The sequence below is a fragment of the Drosophila biarmipes genome, chromosome 3R (assembly GCF_025231255.1).
Source record: "Drosophila biarmipes strain raj3 chromosome 3R, RU_DBia_V1.1, whole genome shotgun sequence".
Taxonomy (NCBI): domain Eukaryota; kingdom Metazoa; phylum Arthropoda; class Insecta; order Diptera; family Drosophilidae; genus Drosophila; species Drosophila biarmipes.
In genome coordinates this window covers 25,112,104-25,128,846 of record NC_066616.1, presented here as the reverse complement: position 1 = coordinate 25,128,846, position 16,743 = coordinate 25,112,104, and the positions used below count along the sequence as shown (strand labels likewise).

Here is a 16,743-nt window from a genome sequence, read left to right as displayed (position 1 = left end):
GATTCTGGATTTGGGATTCAGGATTCGGGATTTCAGCTGCTGGATTCTGGATTCTGGATGCCGTATGCTGGATACTCGAAAGCATTTTGATTAACGACATTGTGCACTAATGTCAAAAGTCATTCAATCAGCCAGAATGCCAGAATGCCGAGAGTAAAGCAACGTCGACCCCGCCCGGACTTAACTGAACTGAACTGAGTGCTCCAATCCAGTTAGACGATGCCTCATTCATGGCTCCGTTGGCATTGTATTTTACGTTGACAGTATCGATTGATCATTGGCACGTGATTGAATTCAATTTGATGAAATACTTTGGCCAATATGTCGTTGCGTTGCGCAAATTTTTAACGATGTGGATTTTTGTATTGCGCCCAGCGAACGGCGAACAGAAAATAATAATAAAAGCCGTTCTAAATAGATGATGATGTTCGGTTTTAATGGTTGACACTTGCCAAACCATGATGACATTATAATAAAGCCCTGACGTCGGATGACAAATGTGTTTGCCTAGCTTATACATGCTACATACGCGCATGTGGGATTTTTGTAGCCCCCGCCCTCGCCTCCCCACTACTCATCCAAAGTTATGCGGCGCATTAGCATTCCTTCCGGCCGATCCATTCCAATTAGAGTTTGCTCGCGTTACGCATCGCCGGGCGGGTTCGATGTTCGATTTAAAACATTGTCCGGCCGGCGAAAAACTTAACTTTCTGGAATCCGGTTCTCATTTGAACTCGCAAATCAGCGAAAATGTGCAGCCAACACAAACTAAAAACCAATGGCCAGCGAGCCACATAGCCACATGGCCACTCGGCCACACCCACCGCCAAAATCCATCTGCCCAGGCGAAATGTTCCATGCAAATCAATTAAAATGGACGAAGCGGTCGATCCTGACCGAAAGTTGACAGCCAGCAGAGTGAAATCCGCTTAAAATGTTGTTGCTGCCGCCGCTGCTGCTGCCGCCGCTGTTGCTGCTGCTGCTTCTACTGCCAACAACCAACAAACAGACAAATGGATATTATCTTTTTATCTCCTGGGTTTGCCATTATTGTAACTGTTGTTCTTCTTGCTTTTTAGTTGTTGTTGCAAATGGGGCAAAGCTTTTAGAGGAGCAACAGCCGAGGGCTAAGAGTACGGATGGGTGTGGGAATCCGGATGGGGATGGTTTTGGGGCGCTCAACTCGAACTGAGCTCAGCTCCTGGGAAGCTGTTAAAAACGCCTTAACTTGCGCTGGCAGAAGAGTGGCAAGAGTTTTATGTGCCAGCAACGCGGCGTATACGTAATGTGCTTAAGCCTCGAAATTTAATTTGATTTTCCAATTAAACCAGCGCCTCACCAGTTAAATGCGTAAACCATTGCAGTCTGGCAACTATTTTTATACATACATATCTATAGATGTAGAGGGAGGCAGAGATATGTAAAGGTGTGTAAACGGGTGTACAAAAATATGCAATTCTTAATTGAAAATTGATTTCGCCTGGAAGGCAGGCAGCCTCAAGTGCAAATTGCTTCATTTGTATGCAATTTGCGGGTTTGCCTGTGCGTTTCGGCTTTTGGGTTGCTTCGGTTTGGTTTTTGGTCGCTTGCTCGTTGCTTGCCACTGCATTTACGGTCTGTTTGTGTGTGCGGGGGCATTTTTCCCCGGCATCGAGGCATCGGTTTGCCTCCCCAGAAGTAGCTCTTACCTGGCAGCTGTTTGCCTTTGCAGTCTCCACGTCGGCCATTTAATTTAATGCATTATTTAACGCAAACAATTTGGACTCCGGCCATGGATGATACAGATAGGTTTACAGATACAGATACACCGATCCATCTGGCTGCCAAAACTAATGGCCAGCGACATGGCCTAATTCGTGACATGACCCCTCCGATTCGGCCACAATATCAATCATTGCATACATTAAGGCGCATCCGCTGATTGCACACCGGTCTGCGGAATTACCTATTATTATTATTGTTATTATGGGCGGTGGCACGGAGACCGCAGCCCCGGACTCGGCCATGTCAAAGCCCATCGTGAGCCATCCATACTTGATGGGCAGTTAAATGAGCGATGCCTGTGCATGTGGCATCGACCATCATCGAGCGGGCCTGTGTGTTGACGTGGGGATTAACATGTTGCGGCTTGTCGCATGTAATTTATTCAAGCAACATGCCAGGGAGTTGGCCAAACGGCTCCCTGGACCACAAAAGATGTTAATTAAGAAGCCAAAGTTAATCGATTTGCGGGCCGGCCTGCTGATGGCTCCTGTGGCCGGGCCTGGATGTTTGTTTTTGCGGCTGCGAAACCAACTGTTTGCATGGCATTGACTTAACTTGGCCGGCACCCAGCGATTCCGATTGCGATTCCATATTTGCTGGCCCGCAGAGCGCGGCTTATCGCAGTCAAAGCAAACCCTCTGCATTCCTTTGAGCCAAGCTTTGCTTGGAGAGGGAAAATAAAACACATCTCTCCATGTATCTATCTATCTATGCAGCTGTCCAGCGAAACAAAAACTAAAACTGAAAGCACACAAATGACCAGCAGATAGACGAAGCATTTTCCCTTTGGCCTTTACAATTGTTGCAATGCAACCGAGATTGCAGAATACTGCAGCAACAAGAAACAAACAAACGAAAAAGAAAAACAGAATTAAAAACATTTTTACCCGTTACAGTTGCTGCCACCGGAAATTCACTAATTCAAAGATGGAGTCCGTTTGCAGCAAACTTTAACTTGCACTACTTCCGTTTCCCCCCAGCTACAGTTATCCTGCTACGCTTTTCCGCCTCCTCAGCCATTTTTCGGGGGTCAGGCCCCCGCCTCCATTTTCCAGCTGGATTTTCCTTTTCTTTCGAGCGATTGCTGTGCCATTTCTTTCGTGCTACTTGGGGAGCTTTTAATGTTTTATGCCTGATTGAGTTCTGCTTTCGGGCTCTTCTCGACGGACTTTTTGTTCTGTTTGCCGTCGCCTGGACATTTCTATGAGATTTCCGCCTTTGTGGCTTATGTTTTGAGCATTTCTGTTATTAAACTTACAGCCACTTCAACTGGCTTTGTGCTCCCGGCCGTTGCTAAGTAATGAGATCGATTCTCTTTATTTTCCATTATTTATCCCGCCGCCCCCGCGCTTATCCCTTTGTTTTCTGCCTTCCCTCGCCCACAGTTTTTAATTGTTGTTTCTGGGCCTGATGAATTGGAATTCATAGAAGGTTGGCGTTGCTTTTGGCTTTGGCTGGGACTGTGACGGTGGCTGTGGCTGTGGCTATTGCTTGTTGGCGCCATAACGCTTATTGATTTCGGGCTTTTTTGCCCGCAAGAAAATAACAATTTGAACGGGATATTCAGTGTGAAAATGTTTGTGTTTTATTTATTATTTGGGAGTGGCGAATGGTATCATCCGCCCCGTGTGCCGGAGCTATCAGTTATACCAACTGGAATCATAAAAATATGTGCGGTTAACAATTACACTGTTTAGGCAATTAAAGTACCTAAGGAGCAGGATGTATCATGTAGGAAATGAAATAAAACAAAGCGTTGTAGTTTTACTTGACCACTTATATATTTTTTTTAAAACATAATTGGAATATGGATAAAATTAACTTTATAAAAAATATTTTGTACTTATATATTATCCATCTTTAACCATGGTTTCGCTCTTCAAGGATCTTAAAGTAGGCTTGAAACCTAGATAAGGAAGTAGGGAAAGTATAGTTATAAAGTATTTTTACATCCCTAAGACCGTTTAGCTTAAAATAATATTGATATTTCCAACACAATGAAATAATTTCGGTAATGAACGTATTTTGATTACCGTGAAAAGGGATTTTCTGGCTCTAGTTTCCTGCTTGCCATGTTATATCAAGGATTAGTCCATTGTTTTACTCGGACACTGAAGCCCAACGAGCTCAACATTCCCGTCGAGGGCCGCGTTGCATGTGAACGTATATCGTGTACTCAATTAGTCATTACATTAGTCGGCTGCTATGTATCTAATTGATGTATTTGCCCGCCAACGTTTTGTTTCAGTTTCCAGGGCTCGACTGCCTTTTGAAAAACAACCGACCCACCGGCAGCCCTGGTTTATTCATGGTGCTGGGCTAAATAAATAAAGCAATTTGTAACTGAGTCACGTAAATTGTAATCTGGCAAATAAATTGATTTGTTTGTTAAAATCGCTGCAAGCCAGCACGAAGGACCAACTGTACAACGACTGTCAGGCAGCTGCTTTGATGGAACCGGAAGCGTAGGAGCATCCATCTAGCATCCCACCCTTGGCCCAACTATCTGAAAAATATCGATACCCATTACGGACTGGCTGTCAGCCTGTATTGTTTTGCCGTTTTGCCGCTTTGCCTAAACAGGCCATGGCCATGGAACTGGTAAGGGGAACCCCCCGGGGGTAACCAAAGAAGAAAACAGGCCACACACAAAGCTCAATGGAGCTCTTTGTTTGTTCCAGGATGAGGTGCAGGTGCAGGTGGTTCCGAATCTGCCGGAGGCATGTTCTGGCTGGCCCTCTCCCAACTGCAGATTGAATTGTATGCCTTTCGACACCTGAGACAGTTTGGCATGTGGCTGAGCCGTAGTGGTGTCCACCGACAGTAAACCGATTGCAATCCAATTAATATAATTTATGACTGTTAATTTGTTGCATACCGTTTAGGAGCGTTTATCATATTATTACTGGCTGATCTCCTGCATCAACTTGCGGCTGCCTGCTGCATTAGGACGGTAAATAATTCAATGCAAAATGCCTGAGTCTGGGCAAATATTTGGGCCGGCCAAAATCAAATTTATCTCGAGGAATTTGATTTTAATATTAAACAGGTCTGAGCGTCAGCATGCCTGAATGCCAGGCTGCCAGGCTGCCAGGATGAGAGGCTGCCGGGATGGTAGACCTCCCAAAAACCCGGAGACATATGCAAAAGCGGTCTGCCAGAGGTTGGCAAATCCCAACTATTTCAGCTTACTTTCCGATGCGAACTTTTCGGTTTTCGGTGTTTTTGGTGCTTTCAAGCAGTGCAGAGACTAGAACCGAACTGAAATGTCTGTCTGCCTGCGGCTTGGACTCTGATTTACAAGCGTAAAATAGCAGTGGCATAAAATATTTAACCATTTTGTATCGACCGTCTGCGAAACCCTGTGGATCCCCTGTCTGTGGACTCGGAGTTCCGTTTCGCCGGGCTGCCAGTTTGTTTTTGCGGCTGCTCTGAAGCGGCTTCATTTTTGCGGACTCGTTGGCTTTTTCGCAGCCACCTCCTCTGGCTCTAATCCATCTGCAGCATCGTGTGTGTTTATTTTCATATTTAATGACTTGTTTTTGTTGTCACCGGCCGTTTAAAGCCACAACACAAAATCATATAATTGCTTAAATATCCACGTTAACAATGGCGGCCAAAAAGTCGCCCCTCTACGCGGGGCATTTATTAAATTTTCATTAAAATTTATAGTTGCCTCGCTGTGGCCTGGGCGCCCATAAATCAGCAAATTAATATTAGGTTGTGGCCATGCCGACGGAAGGTCGGCTAGCCATTGTGCCTAACACGTGGATGAGCATAATTCATGTTCGCCATTGGATGGGGGCCACTTTCCCATCATCCCTGTAAAATTTGTGACACATTCGAAAATATTTCGTCCAAATATGCGGTCGCCTGGCATGTGACAAATTGAATGTGCAGCATTTTCGCCCGCCACCTTTAAAGTCGGCCAGTGCACTTTAAGGATGGGCTTCAGGGCCAGCTCCTCATCCATTAGGGGCCTTTCTGCTATCGGTATCGGTTTGGCCATGGCTGCCGGCTCGTCCTTCGACCTCCGTACATGGTCCTGCGCCCAGAGACTCGGTACTCGGCACTCTGGCTGCCATGTAACGTGCAAATAACAAATAAATGGCCAACTAAAACCAACATCAATCAGGCCATGTTTATGCGGGCGTGCTGCGACCAGTTTGCCCGTCTCCCTGACTCCGAGCAGAGATGCAGTAGAAAGTGGCCGGCAGTTTGCTTGGCGATGCTGCAAAGGGCAGATATTAAGTCCCACGAGTTTCGGTTAATGAGGAAAAGCCAAGAACAGTCAAAGCCAAAGCCAACTAAGTTGGAAACGCATATTAATCCCTTCTATCCTAAGACTTAATCACATTTATCGTGCTATGACTAATATCTATTTCAGGAGGTAAACCAAGATAAACAGAAGGAGAAAACAGATTGTAGATTTATTTTCACATATTTGCCTAAAAAAAAATGTATACGAGTATATTAAGTGCGAGAATGGCTTACATCAGATTAACAAGAAAGGTAAGTTTCCAACAGTATATAAAGCCAGTTTTGCTACAATCTTTAGTTCTAATGTTTGTATGAAGCCACGGAGATGTGGATACTTTGGATACTTGTGCCTGTGGTGGTCTTGATCCTTATAGCCTCACTGGGCTGTAAAGCTTGAATCAAGGATTATGGTTGTCCAATTTTAAGGGATACTATCACCAGTGCTCTAGTTGACGACAACGGGAATAAGTTGTTTGAAGGGATAGATATTCACTTGGATCCCCATGGGCAAAGGCTTATGATCTGCAATGGCAACGAGTTTGATACCAACTGCCAGGAAGACGAGACATTTCATCCTCCGCTACCCAGTGGCCAGGTGGATTTACAAAATCATTTATGGTATCCACAGCGGAGGAACCACCGTGATTTTGACATCAAACAATGGTTGGGAAACTTATAGACCAAGCCCAGAGGCATTTTGCCGAGTTGTGCCCTGCCCCTCAACATTGATACTTAATGGAGTTGGATTCACATTCTGCTGCGATCCAACAGACTTTATTAAAAGGAACGCTCCATGGTTGGGGGATGCATTGGAACATTTGAAGTATCCATTTGGAGATGAATTGCGTTTGTAGTTTTCAGTCAATACATATATTAACATTTCCCATTTACAATGCGTCTTTTGTTTTTTTTATAATTATTTTCGATTAAGATTGAACGCCCCTGCACAGAGATTTATCGTTTACATTTAACACCCAATATGAGAAAGGCTCGTCTCTTATTTCATTCTTATCAAATATTATTTTACGATATCGTTTATTAAACTAATTTAATTCTTTTCCCCTGGAATCAAAAAAAGCAAGTTTCCTGACTGAAAAGAGAGGTTAACAAAACCTGATTAACAATAATAACCTGGTAAATACCCTCAGAGTGAGATAAGAAAATGTGCGCATTCGATGCTGATTCAGAATACGTATACAAAAACAGTTTCAGTTATTGCAATCTTTAGTTCAACACGAACGCCCGGGCAGTAAAGATGCACAATCTGAAGTATCTCTGGGTTGGCCTGACTTGGTTTTTCTGTGAGTATATAATCCTAGTTTTCCTTTATCCTCATAAATCAATCCAACCTTCAGTTGTAGGAGATGTCTGCGCTATATGTGTTATTCATAGAAGTTTGCTGCAAACTAAAAATATTTATTTAAGGCCCGTTAATGGGTTATATGAAATCCAGCATGGTGATGTGGTGTCCAACGGCCAAATGATCCATTTGCTGTGCAAGTCAGGCATTCAACAAACTGGATTCCATTGTCAAGCCAACAATGTTTTTAATCCACCTTTAAACACGTTCATTTGTCCAGATGCATTTGAACCTTCTGTTGTCAGCATACGAGACACCTCTTGTCCCAGTCCTTTCCATACGTACGCCGTGGGCTATCATGTCAGTGGACGCTTCCTGGAGCTGTACAGAAACTGTTTCGATGCCCACAGCCTGGCGTTCCAACACTCCATCTACAAGGCGTACCGCCACGAAAATAGTAAGCTGAACAAATTTTTAAAGCCACCTACTTACCTTGAACTTCTGTTTCAGCCGCTCCACGTCCCAATCCCTCATGGAACTCGGATGGATTAAGTGGCGGCTTCGACAATGCCTACGAGGGCAGAGCAACCCAGGCTTGCTTGCTGACTAACCTGGGTGCCGCACAGCCGCAGTGTAAATTTGATCGTGGCCACATGACACCAGCCTCTGCCTTCATGTTCACAGAGCTTAAGAAGGCCACCTTTAGGTACTTAAATGCCATCCCCCAATATCGTGGAATCAATCGTGGCAACTGGAAGACAGTGGAGACCTGGGTTAACAATGTAGTTAAGGGGCTACATGACAATCCAATCGTGAATAACGTTCCAATTCAGCGAACCTACGATGTCCTTAAAGTATGCATAGGAGCGCTGGGAGTGCATAGGTTACAGCACAACACCAGTAACAAATTGGTATCAATTTTCCTTTTGGATAACAACAAAATTCCGGTTCCCGAATGGATGTACAAGATAGTGAGCCATAGCTCTGGAGATAAATGGGTCATGCTCACCTATAACGACCTTAATAATCCTAGTCAGAAGGACTTAAACCAGATCTGCCGACAGAAAGATTGTCATACAGGTCTTCATCTGAATGGGAGGAGTGTGGGTCACACTGTCTGCTGCGAGCCGTACCATTTTATTACTAGAAACGCTCCTCATCTGACTGGTGTGTGCTAAAGCATTCTAAGAACATGTTGCTGGTAACATAAATAAAAATTTATAAACGTATTTTAATTAATTTAACACAATACAAAGCTTACTATACACTTTTATTTGATTTCTATGAAAAGATAAGCTATCAGCGCCGTGCGCCGTTCAGAAAGTTGGAATTTCCAGATGAAGAGATAAGGGAATAGCCAGCAGTAATGCATCAGAGCAAGGGATTTTTAGCACTCTTTGAATCTTGCATTTTGAGGGTAATTTAGATTAACCTTTTAAATAGTCAATCAATCTTAACGATCTCTAAATCAACTTTTCCCCGAACCTAACCTACCCCAATAGGCAATAAACGACGTTGAACAACGTTCGGATTTTCACAGTTGGAGAGATAAGAAAGCAATTAAAAGTCTGACTTGAGGGACAAAGATTTATATAGCGGCCTGATGCCACATAACAATAATTATTTTTGAATATAATCCCAAGAGTATGCTGTAAAATATATAAAAAACAAAAATAATTAAAGTAAAACGGAATAAGAGAAGTGGTAACTTTGGTAATACAGTTCGTAGTATCTCTGATTTTATTGAATCTGTAAACAATAAAATGATTGAGTGCTTATGTAAAAATACGCGCTGTTGACAGATAAGATATAAACAAAGGATGGTTGCTTAATTGGTTTCCTTGGTGATTCAGTTGTTTATCTTATCACTCAGAAGTTTCTTTCTATCCAGACATTCTGTGATCCTCAGTTGTACTTCAAAGCTCACACCGTGAAGATGCACAACCTACGAGATCTAGTTATTACACTGAGCCTGTTCCTAAGTTAGTATAACCATTTCCAGCACGTGCAACAAATGTCTCAACTTTTTTTTCAGGTCTGGGCAATGCCCAGTCTTATTGCCAGCTTGATGCGAATTATATATGGACCAATCAAATTTTTGCACAGCGCGTTAGCAACCACTATGAACTTTTGCCCGCGGATTGGTTCCTAACAAATCAGCGTATAAGTTTGCTGTGCGGTGGAAATACACCTGTCTTCGATAGCACTTGCCAGGCAAATGGCCAATTCAATCCCCCACTGCCCAAATCGAACTGTTCAGTTGAAGTTCCACCGTCTGTTCAGGTCGTAAATGGAGATTCTTCGTGCCCTTATACCATGTACAAAGTGGGGTTTGTGTTTGGAACTACGTTTTTGGAGATCTATCGAAGTTGCTACGATGCGAAAACAATGACGGCTGCTTTCTCCATTCACAAGGTCTACCCCACTAGTTTGGGTGAGTTCACAAAGTTTCTAAAGTTTATATATCTACCAAACTGATGCTATTGTCCCTGCATATCTAGACTCCTACCGAAGGCATTCTTGGGACCGTGACGGGCTCATTTCTCCTGCAGATGAAGCCTTGTTTACCAAAGAGAGTATCTATGAAAGGTTTAAATCCATTTTCGGAAATAAGCAGACGTATATTCGTTCCAAAACATCAGATGCTTTCGACCGAGGCCATCTGACTCCATCAGCCGACTATACGTTTTACAAAATCTCGGGGCAGACCAATAAGTACTTAAACGCCATCGCGCAATCCTCTAGCATTAATCGTGGCAGATGGCAGAAAGTCGAAAAATGGGTTCGTGATTTGTCCAGAAGCAATAATGAAGTCCTGAGGGTGTGCACCGGTGGGTTGGGTATTCTGAAACTGAAGAACAGCAAGCAAAATCCAACTCCCATTTACCTAGGACCGGGAAAACTCCCAGTTCCAGAGTGGACTTACAAAATCATTACCATTTCAACCGGACAAAAGGTCGTGATTTTGATGACGAACAATGGATTCGAAAACAAATCGTTGAATCCATCATCGATTTGCACAATCGTAAACTGTCCGGTTGGGATTAATACAGCGGGTAACACCTTCTGCTGCGATCCCTCCGACTTTATCAGAAGGAATGTCCCCAATTTGAGTCGGTCTTGCTAAGACTCAGAAGGGATCACTCACAATTATCCCAATAATCTTTTTATATTTATATGTATGGTATAGTTCTGACAATACACAGTGTTACGAAATTGGATGTTTATTTTTTGTAAATAACAATAAATAAAAATAATATAAGCTTTGTGCCCCTGGGCACTGTTTTTGTTGTTTTCCAATCGACTATATAAAATAAACTCTTTTTAGGTTTCCGGGTGTTTTGAAAAGATGATTTGCAAGCTCAGAAAGTTTCAAATTAATATAATATATTCAGATAAACAACTAGGGTTTTTATTTTATACTTTTTTTATGAAAACGAAACTATATGGGTGCAGTCGAGAGTATATTTAACCGTTTCCATAGCATTTTTTTAATTAATCCATTTTAGAAATATTACTAAGAAGCAATTATGACCCGTTAAACGACAAAAGTAAATACGAACTTCTCCGTTCTCAAAATTGGCGATCCCAACTTAAGCTAGTCTAGTTTGCCTGCTGTCTATTAAGGCATATGCGAGGCACCCTTCTTAAATACTCAAATAAAATTAAACATATTAAATGTTTATTTTGCTCAAGAAAATAATTACTAAATAATTTATTTTTTGTGGAAAAAATCCGGTTTTTTGCCTAGTGCAAGCTAAAGCGATAAGAAAATGATAGAAAGGCCAGCCTGAGGGCAACAAAGATTTAGGAGGCGCCGAACAAAACTATGCTGATGGTACTGATAGAGAATATGTATTTAATTTTGGTTCCCAAAAATGTTCAAATTTTTGCCAGATAAGAGCGCTCTGATCTATTGTGCTCCTCAGTCATATTTTTCAGCTCCAACTGTGAAGATGCCGTGGTTTCTACTTCTTATTGCCCTCCTGAGTATGCATAAAAACACCAGTGAGGACATCCAATCTTACAACTAAACTTTCAGGTTCGGGAAGTGTGCAACCGTATTGTCAACTCGATGATAATTTCATATGGACCAATCGCTTATTTGCCCATACTGTTAACAACCGCTACGAACTTCTGCCTGCGGATCGATTCCAAACCAATCAGAAAATAAGTTTGCTCTGCCATGGCAATGACAACGAGCCTGTGACCTCAGCCACTTGTCAGCCAGACGGTACATTTTATCCACCGCTGCCCCTTACAAACTGCACAAAGCCAGTTCCGGAATACATTAAGCAGGAAGGTGGTGATCCTTATTGCAATCTGTATAAAGTTGGATTTATGTTCGAAGCTACCTTCTTGGAGGTCTATCGAAGCTGCTACAACCCGAAAACGATGACAGCCCATTATACCATCCACAAGGTCTATCCCACCTACATGAGTGAGTTCGAACGGTGAATGTAGAGTTTTATCCACCCAACTATTAAGTCTTTCCCTTTAAATTTAGAATCTTTTAGAAGAACTACTTGGGACCGCGATAATTTGATTACTCCTGCAGAAGAGGCCTTATTTACTAATGGAAATATCTTTGAGAGGTTTGGATTAATTCTAAATGCAGGACGTGGGAAGTATTTGACTTCTAAAAGAGTTAATGCCTTCGACCGTGGGCATCTAGCTCCATCAGCAGACTTTACTTTTTTTAAAGTTTTGGGTCTAACGAACAAGTACTTAAACGCCATCGCCCAATCCGCAAGCATTAATCGGGGAAAATGGTCGAAATTAGAAAATTCGGTTCGGGGATTGTTGAAGGATCCCCGTTTACCAATGTATAACGATGTGCTGAAGGTCTGCACTGGTGGTTTGGGTATTCTTAAATTGCAGGACGCCAACGATCATCCAACCGAAATTTTTCTATATGAGAAAATGGTCACACCTTCATGGTCAACAGTTTTACAAATACCAGTCCCCGAATGGGTTTACAAAATCGTTAGTCATTCTTCTTCTAACACCAAGTTAGTGATCTTGGTAAACAACAATCACTGGGATCCGGCTGAGTCGGACCCAAAATCTGTCTGTCAGAAGCAGGCCTGCCCACAAGAGTTATATAAAGCAAAAAACATTTTCTGCTGCAATTACATTCAGTTCATTGCAAATATTGTTCCAAGGTTGTCAGGGCTTTGCTAAGCCTATAAAAGTTTTATAGCAATTACCCAAGAAACGGAAATTAAATAAATTCAATAGGATATTTTTTAATTTGTTGTACTTTTTTAAAAAATATTGTCATTGTAACTAATAAACCATAAATAAAAGCTTTTCATCTTTAGATTATATAAGAGAGGAATCTTTGTATAAATTTCTTTACATCTACAAAAATATGTGTTTTTCGAAAAAATTCGATGGTTTTTTTTCCACCCCAACAAAAATAAGTATTTTTAGCGAAACAATGTAAGTTACGATCCAAAGATGAAGTTCCATACCTTGTTTTTTTTTATTAAGACCAAATAAGACTAGGACTTGTAAAATAACTCAACCTTTGTAAAATGTTTAAGTTTTTAGAAAAAAATCAAAAGACTTTATTTCTTACCCAAAAATAATCAGTGTTAAAAAACTAGAATGTCATGTCTTGTTGAGCTCGTAATAAAATTCCTAATCATTTGGCATTCAGAACTATAAAATTTTATTTTTGACCGATTTTCGCAAATAGCTACCCCTTGTAAAAAAAGTTAAAATTTGATAATTTTTTTTTAGTTTTTAGAAGCAGCAGAAAAATGACTGTGATCAATTATCTAGCTTGTAAGCTGTCCAAACATTGCATATTTTGTGTTTTGGATCATTTTTGACCAATCTACATCAAAGAAAAAAGTCGAATTTTTGTAAAAAAAAAAAGGTAAGATCCTTTTATCCACCTAAAAGTAAGCAGTATTTTGGGCGAAACAATAAAAGTATTGGTCCAAAAATGGAATGCCATATCTTGTTAAACTCGTAATAAAATTTCGAATTAATTGGCATTCACACCTAAAAAATTTTATTTTTGACCGATTTTGGTAAAAAAAGACGATGCTACCCCTTGTAAAAAAAGTCAAAAATTGATAATTTTTTTTGTTTTTAGAATCTACCAAAAAATGACTGCGATCAATTACCTTGGTTGTTAGCTGTCCGAAACAAAGCTTCCTTTAGGTTTTTTACGATTTTTGACCAAGTTATGATAAAAAATGTCAAAGAAAAATGACGAGTTTTAGCCAAAAAACACAAGTCTTCTTTTCCGCTTAAAAATATCAGTATTTTGGGCGAAACAATAAAAGTATTGGTCCAAAAATGGAATGCCATATCTTGTTAAACTCGTAATAAAATTTCGAATTAATTGGCATTCACACCTAAAAAATTTTATTTTTGACCGATTTTGGTAAAAAAAGACGATGCTACCCCTTGTAAAAAAAGTCAAAAATTGATAATTTTTTTTGTTTTTAGAATCTACCAAAAAATGACTGCGATCAATTACCTTGGTTGTTAGCTGTCCGAAACAGTGCGTCTTTAAGGTTTCGGATAATTTTTGAACAAGTTACACCAAAAAATCTCACCTACGAATTCGCCCCGCTATAAACTTTGGTACACCTTGTGGTTTCAAACGAAGACGCACAGATGTCGCCGCTAGCTACTTAAAATTCTCCTTAGAGGGCGGCAGACATAATCGACCAGCGCCATCTAGCAGACATCTTCGACTTGAAAGAAAGGGACAAAAGTAAGAGCGGGTGAATACGCAACATAAACAAAGCGAGACAAATATATGAGCCTGGGCGCGCTTTTCAAATAAGGGAAATTTATTTTGAAATTGAAAAACCAATGAAACTTGCCGTTTTAACTGTTTAGATTTACATTGAAATTATAATAATAATTATAATAAATTATAATAATATTTAATATGCATTGTTAAAAAGGCAAACCTTATTTATAAATTAGAGATATGAAAATCATTTCTTTAAATTAAACACATAGATATATATTTTACAAGTAGTTGTAATAAAACATTTATGTAACTTTTGTCTTACAATCGACGTTTAATGTCTTCGCACTTCATATACACTTTAAGCCGTTTATATTGTTGACAAATAAGCACATTAAATTGGCCTTTAAGTGGCTGTAAACTATCGAGACGTTTAAGTAAACATTCCACTTCCGAGGCAAGTCGAACTACCACACTGGTAGCTGCTTTTGGCCAATTTACTTATTGGCTTACTCTACATACTTCACGGGTGGCCGTTGACCATGTTTGATATCTACACGCAGTTTTGCCCCGTTTCTGTGGCAAATTTATTCAACCATGCTCTTGGAAAAGCGATTTTCCCCTGGAACTATGTGTGTTTTCTCGACTTCCGTCAAGGCGGCGCTGCCAAGCCGGTCGTCGAGTCGAGTTTGGCTTATGTAACGCTTGCAAATTGCAGTTTTACTTCTTCGGCGGCTTGGTATTTGTTGGCCACAGTAATGGCCAACTCGTTGCACATACGCCGTGCGGTGCGATGGTGGTCTGGTGTCGGCTCTTTGGGCATTGTGCAACTTGTGACACAAATTCTTTGGCGCAGTCGGTGGTGGTTTGGTAATTTTGGTTATTTACCCGGCATCGACGGAAAAGGCAAGAGCCGCCTCTATTGAATCACCGCGCAGACCGCCTGCACCTTGTACATACTCTCGTAATAATCAAATGCAGTTTTACCTATTTTCGGTGCGCAGCGGTCGAACAAAATACGAATTCAAAACCAAAACCGCCAACGAAACCGAAACGATATCAGAAAAGCACGAGGTAAACAAAAATAAAAGTGTGCTGGTGCCTTAAACTTTCTTTTTATGCGCCACTCTGGCCAAAGCCAAACATTCGTAGTTGACTCGATTCGTTTCTTCGTTTGTCAGCCGCTTCATTGATTTTCATTTACGCCGGCAACTCGCTGCCGCGCGTAATTGTTGCAATTTAACGACGCCCCGGCGATGAGGTAACCCATCCTCCGGCTTTTTGCGGCGAGTGAAAGACCTCTTTTTTGTGGCCAAGAGAGCCGGCACATTTGCATTTCGGGAAATGCGACGAGCACCGAGCACCACGACAGTTTGGCCACCATTTGCATACCAATTGGGTTTCGGGGACCATTGAAAACGACTTAAATATAAATATTTAGATAAGCTTTTATTTAGTGTCGCCTGCAATTTGCGCAAGACCTAGCCACGCTTTCACTGACCCCTTGGACATCTGGCCGGAAACTTGGCAGTCTGAAAACCTGGAATCTGACCCCCACTTGAGATCAGGGAAATTGCCTTGTTTTGACTTCGTTTTGATGCATTTGATTGGCTTTCGAGCCCCGACTAATGCAGCGTGAAATTCCATTGTGATTTTAAATGAACATGCGGTCGGGGCCATACGAATTTCTAATTTGATCTCTGTCACGTTGATGTGAAATGTGTGAATTAAGCCAGTCGTATGTAGAAAAGTTTTCACCGATTCGCGTTAGTTTCGCTTTTTATTAGCGCTACTAATTAAATTTCGTTTATATATGTAGTACAAGCTCACATTATTACTTTTTATTGTACCTTTTCGTTGATGGGCTAATGGACCAGGTCTTGTAGTAATCGCCTTAAAAGTTCATCACACTGCTGTGGGTAGTTCATAATTTTCCAGAGCGCGTAAGGCGACAGAAAGAGGTGGTTATTGGGACGCCTAGGGGCACTCTTAACGGCATCGTGCAGTGTCTTAATTAAGCCGCAAAAAGTGCCGTGAAAAATGGTTAAACGAACCCAATGGGCGTGCCGAAGCATTTTTGTATGGCTATAATTAAGGCGATTACTAGGAGATTTTCCAAGATTTGCTGTTTAATGTCAGGCAGGAAGTATGGTTAGTTAACGACAATGAGTTTGATTCTCTGAAACAGATAAGTAAACTTAAAATCAGTTGTTCTTCCAAGTACTCTATATTGCATGTATCATACTTCAGATCTCATTGTCTCTCCTTTTATGGGTCTGTTTGAAACTGTAGAGTCCAGTTCTTTTTTCCAAGTACTCTGTTTTGTATATGCCATACTTAAGTTCCCATAATTGAAGAGATATTCATTCCCCCAACAAGTTCGTTGGCTTGGTGGGTTCGATTTTTCGATTTTCTGCTGCCCCCCTGTGCATGACTACATCCCATGCAGGCTTGTCTATAGGAAAAAACTATATCAGCACCGTATAAAACACAATCGCTCTCGCTCACGATCGGCCACTCAGTTCAGTCGGTGTGTTTTTTGTACGAACTCGTATTTGTACTCTCTGGTTTTGCAGCTTTTGTCGCATTTCGGCAGCTCTTGCGCCTGATGCGCGCCTCTTGGGGTTTCAGTTTCGTTCACAACCTCGTCGCGTTAGGCAGCAGCAGCAGCAAAGCTACGGCTACAGCTCACTCATTA

The 16,743-nt window shown here is 41.4% G+C and overlaps 3 protein-coding genes and 1 long non-coding RNA gene across 5 annotated transcripts; 3 read left to right on the top strand and 1 right to left on the bottom strand.

Annotated features, from left to right (window-relative positions):
* The first annotated feature begins 7,256 nt into the window (after nucleotides 1-7,256).
* LOC108024409 (uncharacterized) lies at nucleotides 7,257-8,597 on the top strand. The gene is made up of 3 exons (XM_017094324.2): nucleotides 7,257-7,325; nucleotides 7,380-7,781; nucleotides 7,835-8,597. Exons 1-3 carry the CDS (start codon nucleotides 7,280-7,282, stop codon nucleotides 8,500-8,502), a joined length of 1,116 nt encoding a protein of 371 aa, XP_016949813.1. The 5' UTR covers nucleotides 7,257-7,279; the 3' UTR covers nucleotides 8,503-8,597.
* Nucleotides 8,598-9,224: 627 nt separating this feature from the next.
* LOC108024430 (uncharacterized) lies at nucleotides 9,225-10,586 on the top strand. Its single transcript, XM_017094348.3, has 3 exons — nucleotides 9,225-9,306; nucleotides 9,360-9,758; nucleotides 9,826-10,586. Exons 1-3 carry the CDS (start codon nucleotides 9,261-9,263, stop codon nucleotides 10,449-10,451), a joined length of 1,071 nt encoding a protein of 356 aa, XP_016949837.3. The 5' UTR covers nucleotides 9,225-9,260; the 3' UTR covers nucleotides 10,452-10,586.
* Nucleotides 10,587-11,284: 698 nt separating this feature from the next.
* Nucleotides 11,285-12,508, top strand: LOC108024303 (uncharacterized). Its single transcript, XM_050888757.1, has 3 exons — nucleotides 11,285-11,366; nucleotides 11,492-11,765; nucleotides 11,832-12,508. Exons 2-3 carry the CDS (start codon nucleotides 11,666-11,668, stop codon nucleotides 12,506-12,508), a joined length of 777 nt encoding a protein of 258 aa, XP_050744714.1. The 5' UTR covers nucleotides 11,285-11,366; nucleotides 11,492-11,665.
* Nucleotides 12,509-15,703: 3,195 nt separating this feature from the next.
* LOC122817807 (uncharacterized) lies at nucleotides 15,704-16,695 on the bottom strand. 2 transcript variants are annotated; one of them, XR_006367375.2, is made up of 3 exons: nucleotides 16,554-16,695; nucleotides 16,291-16,500; nucleotides 15,704-16,224 (listed from the first exon to the last, which is right to left on the bottom strand). It is a non-coding gene; the product is annotated as an uncharacterized LOC122817807 (long non-coding RNA). The 2 variants fall into 2 exon arrangements; XR_006367376.2 differs by having other exon boundaries at nucleotides 16,595-16,695.
* Between the last annotated feature and the right edge of the window lie 48 nt (nucleotides 16,696-16,743).